Source organism: Lontra canadensis, unplaced genomic scaffold, assembly GCF_010015895.1.
Source record: "Lontra canadensis isolate GAN:19392208 unplaced genomic scaffold, GSC_riverotter_1.0 scaffold58, whole genome shotgun sequence".
Lineage (NCBI taxonomy): Eukaryota > Metazoa > Chordata > Mammalia > Carnivora > Mustelidae > Lontra > Lontra canadensis.
This window is the reverse complement of record NW_022631052.1, coordinates 863,972-881,639: the sequence shown is the minus strand read 5'-3', so window position 1 is coordinate 881,639 and position 17,668 is coordinate 863,972. Positions and strand designations below refer to the sequence as shown.

The window sequence follows — 17,668 nt, the reverse complement described above, 5'->3', positions numbered from 1 at the left end:
TTTTTTAAAGATTTTATTTATTTGAGAGAGATCACAAGTAAGCAGAGAGGCAGGCAGAGAGAGGGGGAAAAGCAGGCTCCCCGCTAAGCAGAGGGCCTGATGCGGGGCTCGATCCCAGGACCCTGGGATAATGACTGGAGCCGAAGGCTGTCGCTTAATCGACTGAGCCACCTAGGTGCCCCAAAAAGTAATATTCTAATAAGAAAATATAAACCGTTGTTCTCCAAACATGCATCCAATATTCCAGATATGCCTCAAACACCAGTGTTGTGTTAAGTAATGTCCTGGATACCAGAGCTCAAGGTCTAGCAGGAGATAGATTAAAATAATTAGTAAAATATGCTTCACACTAGTTGTAACCTAAGATGAGAGACCAGGAAAAGAAAATGCTTTTCTTTGGGTACCAGGGTGGCTCAGTCATTTAAGTGTTTGCCTTCAGCTCAGGTCATGATCCCAGAGTCCAGTCCAGGGATCTAGTCCCCATGTCAGGCTTCCTGCTCAGCGCCACTTCCCACCCCAGCTTGTACTCCCTCTCTCTCACACATACTCTCTCTCTCTCTCAAATAAACCTTTTTTTAAAAAATGCTTTCCTTTGTGGGGCGCCCGCGTGGCTCAGTGGATTAAGCCTCTGCCTTCGGCTCAGGTCATGATCTCAGGGTCCTGGAATGGAGACCCACATCGGGCTCTCTGCTCAGCGGGGAGCCTGCTTCCCCTCCCTCTCTGCCTGCTTCTCTGCCTACCTGTGATCTCTCTCTCTCTGTCAAATAAATAAAGTATTTAAAAATTAAAAAATGAAAATAAATTAAAAATGCTTTACTTTGAATATTTGCAAACATCAGTATTACTCCACTTCTTATGCCTTAGGTTTTGTTTTGCTTACATTTCATCAGGCTTCTTAAGGATTGAATCAGTTCATTCATCACTTAGGAGATTTTCAGCCATTATTTTCTCTCCCGTTTGCTCTGCCCTTTATGCACTTGAAGTTTATACTTACAGAGCACATGCTGACCTATCTCTTCTGTCTTCCATCTCTGTTTCTGTGCACTGCTGTCTTGATAATGCCTTCAGACTAGTCTTATTCCTTCTGATTAGTCTTTTAATTTGGTAATTTGCTAATAAGTTGTTTCATGTGTTCTTAAACTCTGTTCATGACGCTTGTAAGAAGCTACGAGGCTTTTTTCCAAAGTGGGTTTTGCCATTTTACACTCCCACCAATTATATACAAGAATTCTGGTTGTTCCACAATTGCCAGCATTTTGTGTTGTCCGTCTTTTGAATTACAGTCTTCTTAAGGATGTGTCCAGTTATCTTGTGGTGGCCTCAATTTACATTTCCCTGGTGACCAGTGATGCTGGGCATTTTTTCATGTGCTATTGGCCATTCATAGGTCTTCCTCTGTGACATATCTGTTCTGTTTCTCTGCCCATTTAAAAAATTAGGTATCTTTTTATTATTGAGTTAGAGGTTTTTATATATTCCGGATACGGGTCCTTTGTCAGATGTATGTGTTGCATATACTTTCTCCCAAACTAGACCTTACAGACTTTTTTTTTTAAGTTTTTATTTATTTATTTGACAGCAGAGATCACAAGCAGGCAGAGAGGCAGGCAGAGAGAGAGGGGGAAGCAGGCTCCCCACTGAGCAGAGAGCCCGATCGAGCTGGGCTCGATCCCAGGATCCTGGGATCATGACCTGAGCCAAAGGCAGAGGCTTAACCCACTGAGCCACCCAGGCACCCCCAGACTTATTTTTTTAATGATGTTTTAGAAATCCTCTATTTTGATACTACCTATTGGGTTTTAATTTCAGTTATTATAACTTTTTTTGTAGACATGTTGGTTCTTAATCTTTTATGCATTTAAACAAAATCAACAAAGTTGTCTTACAACTTCATCTGTATTACAATTTATATCTGGTCGTTCTAGGATCTGAAGTCTTTGTGGATTTGTTTCTGCTGGTTCTTACTCCCTGAGTCCTTGTTTTCATGGGTGTGTTTGGCTTTGTTTCTGTTTTACTTATAATCTGATTGGTTTTTTTTTTTTAACTTTAAGTCATCTTTTATTCAATCTGATTGTTTCTATTAGAGAATTGTGGAGATAATTTGAACTTTGAATGGAGGTACCATCCTCCAGAGATGATTTATTTTCTTCTGCCACGTGTCTAGGGGCACTACCAATCTGATTTTTTAAAAAATAATGTTAGAAATACAGAGAAGTTAGAAAAACAATATGGAAATTTTAATGGGGTGCCTGGATGGATCAGTCAGTTGAGCATCTGTCTGACTCTTGGTTTCAGCTCAGGTCACAATCTCAGGGTTGTGAGATCGAGCTCCACATCAGGCTTAGCATGGAGTCAGCTTGGGCTTTTCCCTCTCGCTCTGCCCCTCCCCCCACATGGGCACACACGCTCCGTCCCCCTTTCTCAAATAAATGAATAGATAAAATCTTTTTTAAAGGGTCTCATAGACCCTTCCAGCTTTCCTTAATGTCAACATCTTATGTATCCATAGTACACTACAGGAGATTAACACCGGACTGAGACTGACTGGGATGTTGCCAGTTTTCCCACCAGTGTTTATTTTCTGGCCCAGGATCCAGTTGAAGATCCCCTATCGCATTTAGTTGTCATGATGTTTTGTTGTTTTGTTTTGTCTCCTTCAATCTCTGACAAATCCTCAGTCTGTTTTTGTTTTTCTTGAACTCATTACATTTGGAGTGTAATGACCAATTATTTTGTAAAAAAGTCCCTCAGCTTACATTGTCTAATGTTTTGTCACGATTAGATTGAGGTACAGTTTTATAGCAGTAGCACAGATCTGTAGTTATGCCCTTCTCAGGGCACCCTATTGAGGACATGTGGTGTTATTCTTTTTACTGGTGACACTAACTTTTATCTGTTATTTAAGGTAGTGTCTGCTTGGCTTCCCCACTGTGAGGTTACTATTTTTCCCTTCATAATTAGTAAATCTTATGGAGAGACACTTTGAGACTGTACAAATATCCCGTTTCTCATCAAACTTTTGCCCAATCATTATAACATTCATTCTAGTTCTTGCCTGCAGTGGTTATTACTGTGATGCTTGCTTAATGGTGATTTTCTGTTGTCATCATTCCTTCTACATTTATTGATTAGGATTCTTCTGTAAGAGAGAGCTGCCCTTCCCCCTCACATTTATTTTGTTCATTTATTTATCAGTGTGAACTTCATTTATTTATCAGTGTGAACTCATTTCTCTTATTCTATGTGCTGTCATCCATCACCGTTGTTGTTTTATTGACCACATGGTCTTAGTCTTAGCCATCGGGAGCTCCTTCAACTTAGCACCTATGCCTGTTCAGTACATCTCCATCATTTTATGAGCATTTCCTTTCTTTCCGGCATCACAAGATAATCCATGCTCATCTTGTGTTTTTCCTGCCCCAACCCTGGAGTCAGCCATTTCTCCAAGGAGCCTTGGTTCATTTATTAGAGAATGGCATTTAGAAACCAAATCTGGGGGCGCCTGGGTGGCTCAGTGGGTTAAAGCCTCTGCTTTCGGCTCAGGTCATGATCCTAGGGTTCTGGGATCGAGCCCCGCATCGGGCTTTCTGCTCAGCAGGGAGCCTGCTTCCTCCTCTCTCTCTGCCTGCCTCTCTGCCTACTTGTGATCTCTGTCTGTCAAATAAATAAATAAAATATTAAAAAAAAAAAAAAAGCAAATCTGAACAGTAGTTGTGCCCCTGGGATGTTGTTACTTTGGGGCCCTCTCAGAAGACAGATTTAGGACGTAAGGAAAATATACTAACACTGGGATAGTTGCCTAATAATGATTTTCATTAACAAACATCCATAATTATTTCTCAACCTGTCCATTTGTATACATACTAGTACGTTCGTACTGGTATCTCTGATTCCAGTCTAGCAGCACAGAATTCATTCTATTCTTCTTTCCTTATTTGTATCTTATTTTTCTGCAAGAGAAGAACCTCATTCTCATTATATGTGATATATTTACTTATATGTTCAATTCTGTTAAACATAGAGTGGGGTCAGAATCTCTTATCCGTCTCTGTGAGAAACATTTATTAACTATAGTACAATGTCCATGTATATTCTTTTTCTCTTAAACGTTACAGTGTAGTCAAAAGACTATTTTCCAGTTATTTCGTTTCGTTATTTTCCCCACGTCCTTTTTTGTAGTTTCCTTATTCATTTGTGGTGTGTTAGGTTTATTTCTTACTGCTTGTATTCCATTGGGTGGTTGTAATAATTTGCATACGTGAAACATTAACATAGATCTGTCACTGTATTTGTCAGCTCCTTGATGCTTCCAAGAAGTCTTTTCTGGTTTACGCAGTATTTTTAGTCGTTTTCAGTAGGAGGGTCAGTCCACATAAGCCATATTACTAGATATGAAGCCTTTCTTTGTAAAAGTAGTAGTAAAAGTCTTATTGTCTTCAAACATTAAGGAAAATATAAATACATGACAAACCTCACTTCTGAGTGTTATTTTTGAAAACCTTTGGAAGGAATTGGCATATGGAAGCCTAGTGAGAACAAAAAGGCAAATTTAATTTTTTACATTGATTTATGATCATCTAGTAGGTGGCTGTCACTATTATTACTATAAATAATCAAGAGAGCAAAAAAAAAAGTTTGTCATGTAATATGTTGTCAGTAGGCTCATGGCACCCATTAATGAATTTGAAAGTTTTTAACAATAAAACCTGGAAGATAAGAAAATACAGGTCTCTGGATAATTGGATTTTTCAGTTAAGCAAAGGCTAATAATAATCCCATTTTGTTTTATATTGGTGTAGATTTTCTTTTCTTTTTAAAGATTTTATTTATTTATTTGACAAAGACAGAGATCACAAGTAGGCAGAGAGACAGGCAGAGAGAGGTCGGGGAAGCAGGCTCCCTGCTGAGCAGAGTGCCCAATTCGGGGCTCTATCCCAGGACCCTGACATTATGACCTGAGCTGAAGGCAGTGGCTTAACCCACTGAGCCACCCAGGTCCCCCTAGATTTTCTTTCCTAAAGCATATTCATCTCCCTTTCTGACACAGTAAGGTTGTCGATTGCATTTCTATTCAAGTGCTACTTACCCACCAGTGACATGTATTCGTTATAATTATGAAATACGGGAAGATCCCAAATGCCTAACCATAAGGAGTCATAAAGAAATCCTAGAATAGCTCTGCTCAGTAGAGGGAAAGAAATGTGTCCTAGATGGTACTCTAACCAAATCAGGCATATCAGGGAGAAGGAACACAGAGTCACTCTGTTTTGCCAACTTGAGGCTTAATAAATAATAACCCAAGCACTCTGATTATAAAAGGAGTTCATTCCAGATAGTTCAAGGATATATAAGTATTAGGTTTTTCAGCACTCTTTAACAGAACTAGAGTAATTTCTCAAATGTCTCATTTTCTTTTTCATCCAGTCTGTAATCAGTAAAAGTAAAAAAGACAATATTTTTGAAATAAGAATGTTAGAAATAGGGGTGCCTGGGTGGCTCAGTCGTTAGGCATCTGCCTTCAGCTCAGGTCATGGTCCCGAGGTCCTGGGATCGAGCCCCATGTAGGGCTCTCTGCTCAGCGGGAAGCCCACTTCTCCCTCTCCCACTCTCCCTGCTTGTGTTCCCACTCTTGCTGTCTCTCTCTTTCTGTCAAATAAATAAATAAAATCTAAAAAAAAATGAATGTTAGAAATTAGTATCTAAAGATTAAAATGTTTCATATTACCCAGTGGTGGCAAAGTATTGAAAAGCAGGAGTATTTGTACTCTGTTGGTGGGGATATAAACTGGTGCAATGTTTTGGGGGTGTGGTTTGGCGATACCTATCAATGTGAATATTCATAACTTTTTTTTTTTTAAGATTTTATTTATTTGGCAGAGCAAGAGAGGGAACAGAAGCAGGGGAATGGGAGAGGGAGAAGTAGACTTCCCGCTGAGCAGGGAGCCTGATATGAGGCTCGAGCCCAGGTTCCTGGGCTCATAACGTGAGCCAAAGTAGACGCTTAACTCTGCTTAACGATTGCCACCCAGGCGCCCCAATATGCTTACCTTTTACCTAACAATGCCACTTTTAGGAATTTATTCACTTACAAGATATTCTCCCATAAGCAGAAGAGTGGTTAAGCAAGGATGTTTTCTGCAGCAGTGTTTGTAATAGCAAAGAATTGGAGCACTCTAAATGTTCATAAGCAGTGATTAGTTAAATTATGTTATATTCATATAACTAGACAGTTGTTAAAAAGGATAAGGTAGATCTATATATTGGCTTGGAAAGATGTAAAATACATGTATGTTTGTGGGGCACCTGGGTGGCTCAGTGGGTTAAGCCTCTGCCTTCAGCTCGGGTCGATCTCAGGGTCCTGGAATCGAGCCCCACATCAGGCTCTCTGCTTAATGGGGAGCCTGCTTCCTCCTCTCTCTCTGCCTGCCTCTCTGCCTACTTGGGATCTCTCTCTGTGTCAAATAAATAGATAAAATCTTTAAAAAAAAAATACATGTGTGTTTGTTTGTTTGTTTGTTTGTTTTAAATACTTTATTTGACAGAGAGAGTGCGATCACAAGTGGCAGAGAGGCAGGCAGAAAGAGACGGGGAAGCAGGCTTCCCACTGAGCAGAGAGCCCGATGTGGGGCTCGATCCCAGGACCCTGAGATCATGACCCGAGCCGAAGGCAGAGGCCCAACCCACTGCGCCACCCAGGCGCCCCTGTTTGTTTATTTTTAAAGTAAACTCCATGCCCAGCATGGAGCCCAGTGCAGGGCTTGAACTTACAACCCTGATATCAAGGCCTGGGCTGAGATCAAGAGTTGGATTCTGAACTGACTGAGCCACCCACGTGCCCTACATGTATTTTTAAAGGCAAAACTTTTGTAATATTTTAGATATGAATAGACAATTTCTAGGACTCACATGAAATATCTGTAATAGGAATGATATTAACGTTCTCACTGGAGAGTGGCACTGATGACTAGGGATAAATGGGGACTGTAACTCATCTCAGTACTTTCAATTTCAATTAAATTCTCTATTTTTATTCTGAACATTTGTTACTCTTATTATGGAAAAAATTTTTTATTTCAAAAAGCAAAAATACCTGAACTAAAACAATACCATCTTACATTCGCCTACGATTACAGATGTCATACTTTGCCACATTTTTGCCATAGCTGTTACTGGCTGCTTCGTCAGGCACAGTAGCCAGAATCATCATACCGAGAAGCAGACTGTAAGTCCCTGCCATTTTCTACTTTAAGACTGAATTGGGCAGGGCACCTGGTTGGCTCAGTTGGTTAAACATCTGACTCATGATTACTCATGATTTTAGCTCAGGTCTTGATCTCATTGGTCATGGGACTGAGCCCTGTACCAGGCTCAATCCTCAGTGGGCAGTGTGCTTGAGATTCTCTCCCTCTGCGCACGCGTGTGTGCTCCCTCTCTCTCAAATAAGTAAATAAATCTTTTTAAAAGGGAGGGGGGAGAAAGAAAGAAAGAAAACTGAATTATCCCAGTATTACCCCCCTACCACGATCACCAAAAAATGTCTCAGGGCCATGACTGCTGCCCCAAAACTAGAAGTAGGAAAATTTGTATCTGCAGGAGGGGTATGGCTTCTGAACATTTGCCGGCTGTTGGGTAGCTTTGAAAGGCCACCAGGAGAGCAGAGCTAAAGGATTTGGCTGTCAAAGATCTCTGTGTTTCTCCATATTTTTTAGCTTGACCCACCACCTCCATGATGTTGGCCAAGTCACTTGACAGGCTGTCCCCAGTGGAAACCCAAGAAGTGGACTGGGCACACATTGTGTTCTCAGTAGCACCTTGTTTAAAACAAAAACAAAAAGCAGAAAAACCACCGACCCTTGGGTCTTTTACCATTTCCCACAATTGTCGTAAATTTGTATGCATTTGCTATTTCTTTCCTTCCTTTATTTCCCTAAACTTAGTGATTCAACTCAATCTCACAAGGTCCTGAATTGGAAACGGGGAAAGGGGCATTCCTCTAGACCAGCCCTTTTTGTAATAGTGTGGAAAAGAGGAGTAGGTCTATAATCTGGCCAAGTGATACTCAAGTTAAACAACTCCCTTAACTTCTGTACACACACATGTATATGGTAGGATAGGAACTCTAATCCTGATCATCTCACTCAACTTTTTTCCTTTCCATTGTTCTATCCCTCCTCTCGGGAGCCGAGCAAGTCCCTTTAGAGAGATCACTTTTGTCCTGGCTAACTCTGCTACTTGAAGAACTTCAAAGATGGTCTGAAGTTCGTTATAGAGCTAGGACTGGCTTTGCAGGCTTCCTCATCCTTTGATCAGAAAGCATCTAGAACATTGAAGTTATGTACAAACTTAGATTATTACTTAATTTATATGCAGAAATAGCTTTTAATCATTCTGTTAGGTCTAAGGATCTGAGCCAAGGTCATCTCTGAAGAAGAAAATAATTTACATTAGCTCTTGCATGCGGGAGTGGGTTTATCACTCTGAGTGATGCATCCCCTCCAGCGCTGTAACAGGCAAATGACTGGCCCATGGCTGGAGGTGGCTGTATGCGTGGGAGAGCACAGCACTGCGAAGCCAAAGACCAAGGCATTGCCACTTTTTCTCAACCTCTACTTCATTGTCTGCAAAAGGAGGCCAACTACTCCTGCGTCTTAGGACTTTTAGAGATTCAAATAAGAGATGTAGGTTAAAAGCCTTTGTGTGAATAGTCCATCCCTGAGCACATCTGAGGAGTCAACATTTAAAGGAGACCCGTTGGAGCTTAGTGGTGAAGAGCTCAGACTCCAGAGTCAGGCTACCTGATAGGAAAAGACCATTTTTACTTCTAGGAGGATCACTTTGAGAGGAGACTAGTGTCCAGGAACATCTCTAATACAGCTTGGGCGACCTGACCGCAGTCAGTGCATCTCAGGGTCTTGGTTGTTTCACCATCCCTGTCAAGCTGGTGATATTCAGAATAAGGTCACCCACCTGAATTACCCAGTGCTTTTTGTAAATCTAAACCTATTTGAAACCTTGATTGTCAGTTGAATTCAGTATAGGCAATCAAATTACAGCGTTTATTAGAAGGAATGAGCCCTAAATTCTTTTAAAAAAAATTTCCAGAGACTTAAATTAAATTTATTAGCATTTAAGAAGGAGAAAACAAAGAAAAAATAGCCTTGCTGATTTGGACTGGTCAAACTGCTAAAGGTTTGGTTAATAGTGGGACAAAGAAAAAGGAAAAACTGTTTTCAAGATACAAAAAGGCAGTGCAGGCCAGCCTCAGAGATATTGCCGGTTTGGTTCGAGGCCACCACAAAGAAGCTAATACCACATTAAAGTGAGTAAAATGAATTTTTTTGGTTTTCCAGTGCACATAAAAGTTGTGTTTGTCATTTCCTTCATAATCTCTTCCTTTGCATCCGCCACTTGGCTAACGGTTGGCGCAAGAAGCCAAGCTTTTGGCCTCTTTTGGCTTTTGATGTGCCTTCCTCACTAAGCTTAATCATTTCTAGCTTTGGATTTAAAGTGATGAGACGTGCAACTCTTAATTTTACTTGAGCACTTAGAGGCCACTGTAGGGTTATTAACTGGCCTGATGTCAACATTGCTGTGTCTCAGGGAATGGGGAGGTCCGAGGAGAGGGTGAGAGATGTGGGAATGGCCATCAGGAGAGCAGTGGAGCAGTCATAACGCACCCAATGTTATTGATTCAGTCCGTGTCTCCTGTGGGCATGTTTCCTGGCACCCCAAAACAACTACCGCAGTAGCATCAAAGATCACAGGTCACAGATTACCAGAAGAAATATAATAATAACGAAAAGTTTGAAATACTGCAAGAATTACCAAAATGCAACACATGAGGCATGAGGGAAGCAAAGGCTGTTGGCAAAATAACACGGGCAGACTTGCTCGATGAAGGTTGCCACAAACCTCCCAATTTGGAAAAAACACAGTATCTACAAAGTACAGTAAAGTGAAGTGCAGCCTAACGGGGTATGCCTGTATTGAAGTCCTATTTTGGAGACAAGACAACCCAAAGTTTACCATTCTGATACCATCATTTACTGAGAAGTTGGCAGCTTCCTTCATTTCCCTGAGCCTGTTTCCTCATTAGTGAATTGAGCATGACAGGCACTACTTTGGTTATGACAATTGAGATAATGCATTTAAAGCATTTAGCACAATTCTTGGCACATAGTAAGTACTCAGTACATACCACTTACGTTATTTTAGGTAAGGATGACTAACATTGTGTTTCTAAGTGATAAAGAAAACTAAAAAAGCTGGTGGTGTCTGTAATTAAATTTAGAATAAGGAAGAAGAGGTGGTTTGGTTTTATTTTGTTGTGTATGTATAACTGTTTAAAATTTAGAACTATAGGCTGAGATTCTTACATGGCCATCTAGTTCAGGGGAGCAACATTTGTTGACTCTGCTGGACCAAGACAAAGATGGACCGTTGTTGATACAGCACTTGAAGATAAAAACTATTGAGGTGCACCTGGTGGCTCAGTCACTTGAGTGTCTGACTCTTGATTTTAACTCAGGTCGTGATCGCAGGGTCATGGGATTGAGGCCTGCGTGGCATCCATGCTTGCCAGGGAGTCTGCTTGGGAATTCTCTCCGTCACTCCCTCCAACCTTCGTGCTCTCTCTAAAGTAAATAAATACATCTTAAATTAAAAAAAAGCTGGAGAAAAAAAACTATCAAACATGTATCTGTTAATGTGAGGGCCTCACTATACAGCTAGCCTCCCATATCAACATTATTGCCATCCCACCTCCTAACCACTTCAGCACACAGTGATCTCTCCCAGGAACTCATAAAGCTTACTGACCCCTTTTCGGCCTCAAAAAAAGCACTGAGGCAGTTACTTTAACCTGTCCTGTGGCTCTTGTCTCTACTGGGCAGTGTTCAGGGCCAATGCACACTGGGAAGCTGGGCCGAGACTCCTGGAGAAGGACTGGAGCTCAAATCTTAGCAAGGAAGCATTCTTTCAAAACACTCTCCTGCATATTCAGGAGAAGGTGCCGATACACTAAATGTCTTTAGTGTTTTGCTGTGTTGCAGCCTTAGAGAATAAATGGATCAGGGTGGGAAATCAGTGCCTCAGCCACAGTCCCCAAGAATATAAAGTTGCATGAGATGTCCTTGAGGACCGAATGGCAAAAATCTTAACAGACATCGGGATGCCCGGCTGGCTCAGTTGGTGGAACATGCAAGTCTTGATGCCAGGGTTGTGAATTTGAGCTCCATGCTGGATGTAGAGATTACTTAAAAATAAAATCTTTAAAAGAAACATTCTTAACTGGGCTTGGTTTGTTAAGCGTCTGCCTTCAGCTCAGGTCATGATCCTGGGGTCCTGGGATCAGGTCCCCCACTGGGCTCCCTGTTGAGTGGGGAGTCTGCTTCTCCCTCTCCCCCTGCCCTTCTCCCATGCTCGTGCTCTCTCTCACATTCTCCCTCTGTCTCTCAAAGAATAAAAATCTTTAAAAAATAAAAATGAAAAAAAAAATCTTAACAGACATGACAGGGAACTTCAAATAGTGCCCATGTTGAATGGAAATGAGCAATGGAGACAGAGATGATTTACTTGGGCCCTGCTGAGGAAATAAAGAGAAAATAAAGGAATGAGAGAATATAGATAAAGACATTTCTAAGAGAAAAATAAAGGAGTTTCTGAAGGACTAGGTCTATCTCTTACTCTTTCATGTAAAACACTGAGACTTTCTCTGGGTTTAGTAGATGTTCGCGGAGCTTCTGCTAGGTGCAGAGTAGTCATGGCGGTATCGAACATTTGAGAGCTTACTATTCCTAGGCCTGTTTCCTCTGACTAGCAAAGCGGTCTTTACCAAGACAGACTCGTCCGCAGTGGAAGTAGAGATGGGGGTTGGTCTTGTTTGAGCACTAAAGAACACATGGACCGGGGGTGGGAAGCCAGCATCTCATCCTATGCTCCTCACAGAGTAGGAAGTTGCAGAGAGATGCTTGGGAAACGAAAGGCAGGAAAATCTTAACAGACTCCCTTTGCACTGAATCCGCTGAAGCCTCCCAGTCCCCCACTGAAGGTATCCTCTACTTGCAGGCATCAGAAGTTGAGAGACAACTCTCCATGCAAGTCCATGCCCTCAGAGAAGACTTCCGGGAGAAAAACTCCTCAACCAACCAGCACATCATCAGGCTTGAAAGCCTTCAGGCTGAGGTGAGCTGCCCCGCGGGGCCGCGCTTACAGAGGCAGCGCTTTTCTCAGTGGAGGCGCTGCAGTAGGTCTCTCAGATAAGGAGTCTCCTGAACTGGGAGACAAAACCCTGCTCTATCTAAAATCTCTGAAGAGAGATGTCTCTGTGAGAAATTCAAGGGGGAACACTTGATTCATGTGGCACTGGGTCTGGAAGAGTAAGGTTGCTCAGAGTTACTGCTGAGTGCGCGGAAATCATGGATGACCTACTTTTACTGAATATGTGGATCCGTCCAAGAACATTCTTGCCGACCCTAAACAGATGATGGGAAAGAGAATTTCCCCTTGCTCCATGCTATTTAGGTCCAGTTCAGTCCACCTGTGATATTCTCATGTACAAAATGAGGGTAACAGACGTAGCTACTCCATAGGGCTGTTGTGTTTGATGAGTTAAATCAGAGAAAGCACTCCAAAGCACTCCGTGTGGAGGGTGTGAGCCAGAGCATGGCAGGGTCTCTGGCCCTCAGTGGGCCAGAGGAAAAGAAAAAGCAGCACTTAGTGGACAACCCTGTGAGAACCCAGCTGTGGGAGGTGAGAAGAGGGGAGTCCTATCACCAGCCCAAATGGGGGCTCTTCTCTTCCCCCTCAGTATTCCACCTAATCTGATCCTGACGACCCCTAAGCCGATTGTCCAGACAGCAGCCCTTTGGCTAAGTTCCACTTGAAGGCACAGGCTAGGGCCAGATGAATCACACCCTGACTCTGGTTAAGGAATCAATAGGTGTGGTCAGACCCAGAGAACCCCAGATGGCTGCTTCCCTACTTTGGAAATGACCTGAAGATGTTTTTCCTAAAGTCTGTCAATGTCTTCTCTTTTCTCCTGCCTGTCATTCCCTTCCTTTCTCCCTTCCCTTGGAAATACTACTGGTATTGAGCAGCAGGTTCTTGAAGTAAGTAGTTGGTTCTGGTGGGGTTTGGCATGCCTGTCTGTGACCACTCGTGTGCATGACTTGCCGTTAAACTGCCTTTGCCAAGCTCTGATTGCTTCGAGTTACCTGTTTTCCTCTCCCCTCTGCTTACTATTTTAAGACCCTCGTGACTCGGGGTCATTCCCGGAAATGTTAATTGGCAGATTTGATCACAAGTTTCAGGGTATATAGGCTGGGGTGATGGAGTGTCGATGCCTTGCTTCATCTGGCAACACTGCTGCTTTACAAAACCAACGTATGACATTGGTCAAGCACGTTACTTCATGTAGCTCTGACGTCTAAGTTTTTTTAAGGGGCCAAGATTATCTGTCAGAACTATTAAATCATTATTTCACTGAGTGGAACTTGAGAAACAAAGCTTATCCATGGAAGGAAAATGTAAAGGTCAGAGGGTATTTAAATGAAAATCAACTAGAGTAAGAATTCCTTCACATGGGTAACATGCTTCAGTGTGGGGAATAGTGGCCCCATACACAGAAGAGACCTACTCCTTTTTGTCCCTCACCCAGATGCACACTTGAGACAGTATTTCTTTGTTTGGCCAGATACCTGATCTCTCTAGACAAAGACCACATACTTCCATTTCCCCAGGACAGCACCCTATCTGATTGATCAGTGGCCAGGGAAGATCTGTGCTCTCGGAACAGAATTCTGGTGTGGACAGCAAGAACAGACAAAAAGCAGAGGGAAAGGTGGATTTCAGAGAACCTCAGACACATTGTACATTCATTTTAAAATCTCCCTAGGAAAGGGTCGAAGTTTGGTCCCCTTAATGGATTGTTCTCCAAGCCAAACTGGAGAGAGTGGAGAACATCTTAACCATGTTGGGAGCAAGAAGCGGGTTGAGAGATAAGTTCAGCAGGGAAATGATAGTTGGGAGGAGCCAGTGAGACCTGCATGCAGGTCTTGGGACGGTTTCCGTGGCCCCTTAGCGGTGCAGTGTTCTTGGGGTGAAGCATCGCTGGCCCATGGAGTGCTGGCATTGCTCCTGAGCCTACAGACCTTGAGGCCAGGAGATCTGGCACCCCTTTCTTTTTTGCCTTTTTTTTCTCACTGACATTGAAAAGTCTAGACAGGCCTTCCTAAAAGAAGATTTATATCTCTTGAGACTGGCTAGATATGCAATGTACAAACACACCGGCCTGTTTAATAAAAGGAGTGAAATTCCTCCTATTCACAAATGACTTGCTCAGGCAAAAAGACACTGAGTAAAATCATTTACTCACTTATGTCCATGTCCTGTTGCTTCCAGGACACAGGCTGAGGCAGGCACTACTTTGTTTCTGTACCCTGCCACTCCCCCATTAACTTGGAGAACCAGGTCTGAACTGTGACCTCTAGAGCCAGACCCGTTAGCAGGGGGGGACGTACAGAAGAGAGCCATAAAAGTATGACAAGACAGCAGCTCAAGAGGCTGTTCCAGGCATTTTCCTGTGCCCATGACTTGAGAAGGAAGAATGGAACCACAGTTTGGGTTCCACTCCCCCATAAATTATGGGGTTGAGGTGAAGTTATGAGCAGGCAAGGTGGAGCCCTTCTCTGTCTTATCTGTGGAATTTCCAGAGCACTGACCTTCCCTTCCTCTGCCTGGCATCCCACATTCCAGCTTCCCAAAGCTCATCTCCCACCCCTTCCCAGACAGGTTTCTAGAAGGGAGGGGCTTTCTCTCTAGCTTGGGAGTTCACAGCTGTTCTCTCCGAGATGGGGGCACCGGGCCCCTGGGCAGAGCACTTGGGGAAACATCTGCCTTCACGTTTGGGGCTCATTCCTCCCTTCCTGCTCATCAGCCTGGGTGTAACTGCACACCGCCCTTGTGACTCTCCACCCTTTCAGATCAAGATGCTGTCGGATCGGAAACGGGAGCTGGAGCATCGTCTCAGTGCCACCTTAGAGGAGAATGACCTGCTCCAGGGGACTGTGGAGGAGCTACAGGACCGGGTGCTGATTCTGGAGAGGCAAGGCCATGACAAAGACCTACAGGTACTGAGACAGAGAAGCTGCCCTATAAAACCGGGGCCAGATTAAAAGAGCACATAGCTGCCCACCCTGCGGGAAAGCTGATGGGCCAGCACCACCATAGGGGTCAGGAGAAGGTAAAGCCGAGGTCTCTCTACTGGCCGTGTTGTCGTTCTGCTTGGGCACCCACCAACTTGGCCAGTCTGGCTCTGCTGAAAACAAACACATCGCTACCCGCAAGTCATCCTTCTAATTTGTTCAAGCCACTGGCCCCTGGAGCAGTTTCAGTGAGTTCTTTCTGGGCTATTAACATGACTGGAACATGAGGAGTATCATTCCGCCTCCTAGGGTTTGTGAAATCTGCTAGAGGTTTCAGAGGGAGCCTGTGATTTCCTGTGCGTGGCTCACAGTGCTCTCTGCGGTGGCTTCCCAGGCTGATGCATTTAGCCAGCTCGCACAGAGCAGAAATCACGAAGCTGCCCACTGAACACGGCAAGACTCCCCCCTGCTTCTGACAGTGGCTACAAAAGGAATAGGCTGACCCTTTGTGAACTTAATTGGCTTCTTTTTCCTTCCTAAAGGAAATCGCTTCATGGCCACATTTGTCCTTATCTGGGACCTGCCACCAGTCCTCAGCTAAATCCCCAGGCTCACACTTGACAACCCCCTAAACAAAAAGATAATTGCTCCTAGCCGCCCCGGAAACAGAGTATGACATCTGCTACAAAGGAGCACCTGGGGCCAGTGGCTAAGAGCGCACCCCTTCCCTTGGGCACCCGCTGAGTTTGTCAGGCAGTGGGAGAGATTGCAGTGGTGTCGTTCATGTGGGGGTGGTCAGCCAAATGTGTGCAAGCACCAGGCAGGTCCCTCCCCAAAGACCAGTATGGCAGGCCCCACTGGGATCAGTGACTGGCTGTTGAGGAAGACTCCAGGATGTGGGATACGGAAACATCTCAGGCTAACATCGCTTATTATTGATACCATCAGCTAAGTCTGAGTGATTAACCTCTTTACCGGCAAACGAGCAGTTTTCCACCCTCTGGGTTTTTTGCGCCTTCAGCTTGGGATGTTGCATGCAGTAGGGCCTCCATAGATGTTGACTAGAAAATGATGCTGGCTAAAGCCTCACGCCTGTTTCCAAGATGGAAAGGAGTCAACTCATATTCTAAGATTGCCGTGGTTAAGAGTGATGAATGTTTGTATACTTCTTTACAGGGAACAGAGTGCTTTTGCATACGTCCTGAAACTATGGCTTAGAAAAAAGTGAATTATTTACCAAATTAGTGTACTAAGTCCTTGGCTGAAGTGAAATTAGAGCCCCCGGCCTGCTTCCCATGGTGCTCAGTGACAGTGTCTAGTGCATGCCTTGCCTCAGCATGTTAGCATCTCACCAGCACTTCTGAACCCCTTCGAGGCACTCTCCTGAGGTTGCGCAGGTAGAGTGTGGAGGAGAAGGAAAAGAAATACAGAAAAATGTGGAAAGACCCTTGCCTAAAAGACCTTTTCAGTCTAGCTTGAATTCACAAATGAGAAGTCCTTATCTCAAACCAAGAACTGGGGACCAAAGGACGGGGAAGAGCAGGACCGGTGTGTGTGATCCAGCACCTGGCTAACGCCATGTGCGTGCTCTGGCAGCAAGAGCCCCAGGTCAACCTCGAATCTGCATGTCTGCTCTCTTCCAACTGAACTTTTTCAACGATGAGAGTGTCACTCCTTGCGTGGCCTATATCAAATCAGGCAGTGCATGCTTGCATTTGGAGAATGTGTGTTTATGGGCTGAATTCTTATCATTCCCACCTTTTTGTGATTCTTTTCCTTCAGCTCAAAATGAAATTTTTCTTAAGCTGCTGTTAATTACCAGTGTTGTCCAGAAACCCTTTTCTGTTGCTAAAATGGCCTGTACTGATACAGGAATAAACATGCCAGCTTACTCAGGTGGTAGTTGAGAGGTCTAAGTCAGACATGTGAAATGCAGAGCTAGTGGCCTTGGAATGTGTCTAATTCCATGATTTTAATCCTTTGCTTCAGATAAAGGATGAGAGGAAGGCTGAGTAGGCAGAGCATCAGGCCTGCATAACCAGTGTAGCCCCCTTGAATCTAGGCCACCATGTGGCTGGGTTCTGCTGTCTAATGCAGATTTTCCAATGTCTAATGCTGACCAACTCCAGCTTTTTTTTTTTTTTCAGGCTGACAGTAGGTAGAAAAATTATTACTTGTTGAATACCCAATAAGTTAGAAAACTGGACATTAATACCCAGTAAAGGATTTCATCCCTCTAAGGATCACTTAAGTGCCCTCTATGATTCATACACCCCTGGGCATCATACCGGTGTGTGCAGGGACCTCGTCCCAGGATTTCATCAGCAGAAAGCATAGGCCCCACTCTGTGGGGTGACCCAGGAAACAGAGCGCCTGCAGGATAAAGTTTGCTCTGACACGTAACATCATAGTGTCTTAGTTCCCTCAGTGCGTAATGGGAGGTGTTTCCACCTCTGCCAACTTGAGGGGCATGAATATTGTAAGCTTAAACTAAGCCATTTGGTGTCTTCCCTTATCTATATATA

General features: G+C 43.6%; 1 protein-coding gene across 2 annotated transcripts in view; it reads left to right on the top strand.

Annotated features, from left to right (window-relative positions):
* Positions 1–17,668, top strand: part of BICDL1 (BICD family like cargo adaptor 1) — a 98,818-nt gene that overhangs the window by 61,671 nt on the left and 19,479 nt on the right. The window contains exons 3-4 of one of the 2 annotated variants that reach the window (XM_032876166.1): positions 14,982–15,128; positions 15,287–15,391. In XM_032876166.1, the coding sequence (XP_032732057.1) occupies positions 14,982–15,128; positions 15,287–15,391 (252 nt within the window). The remainder of the gene's footprint in view (positions 1–14,981; positions 15,129–15,286; positions 15,392–17,668) is intronic. The other variant, XM_032876167.1, reaches the window with a different exon arrangement.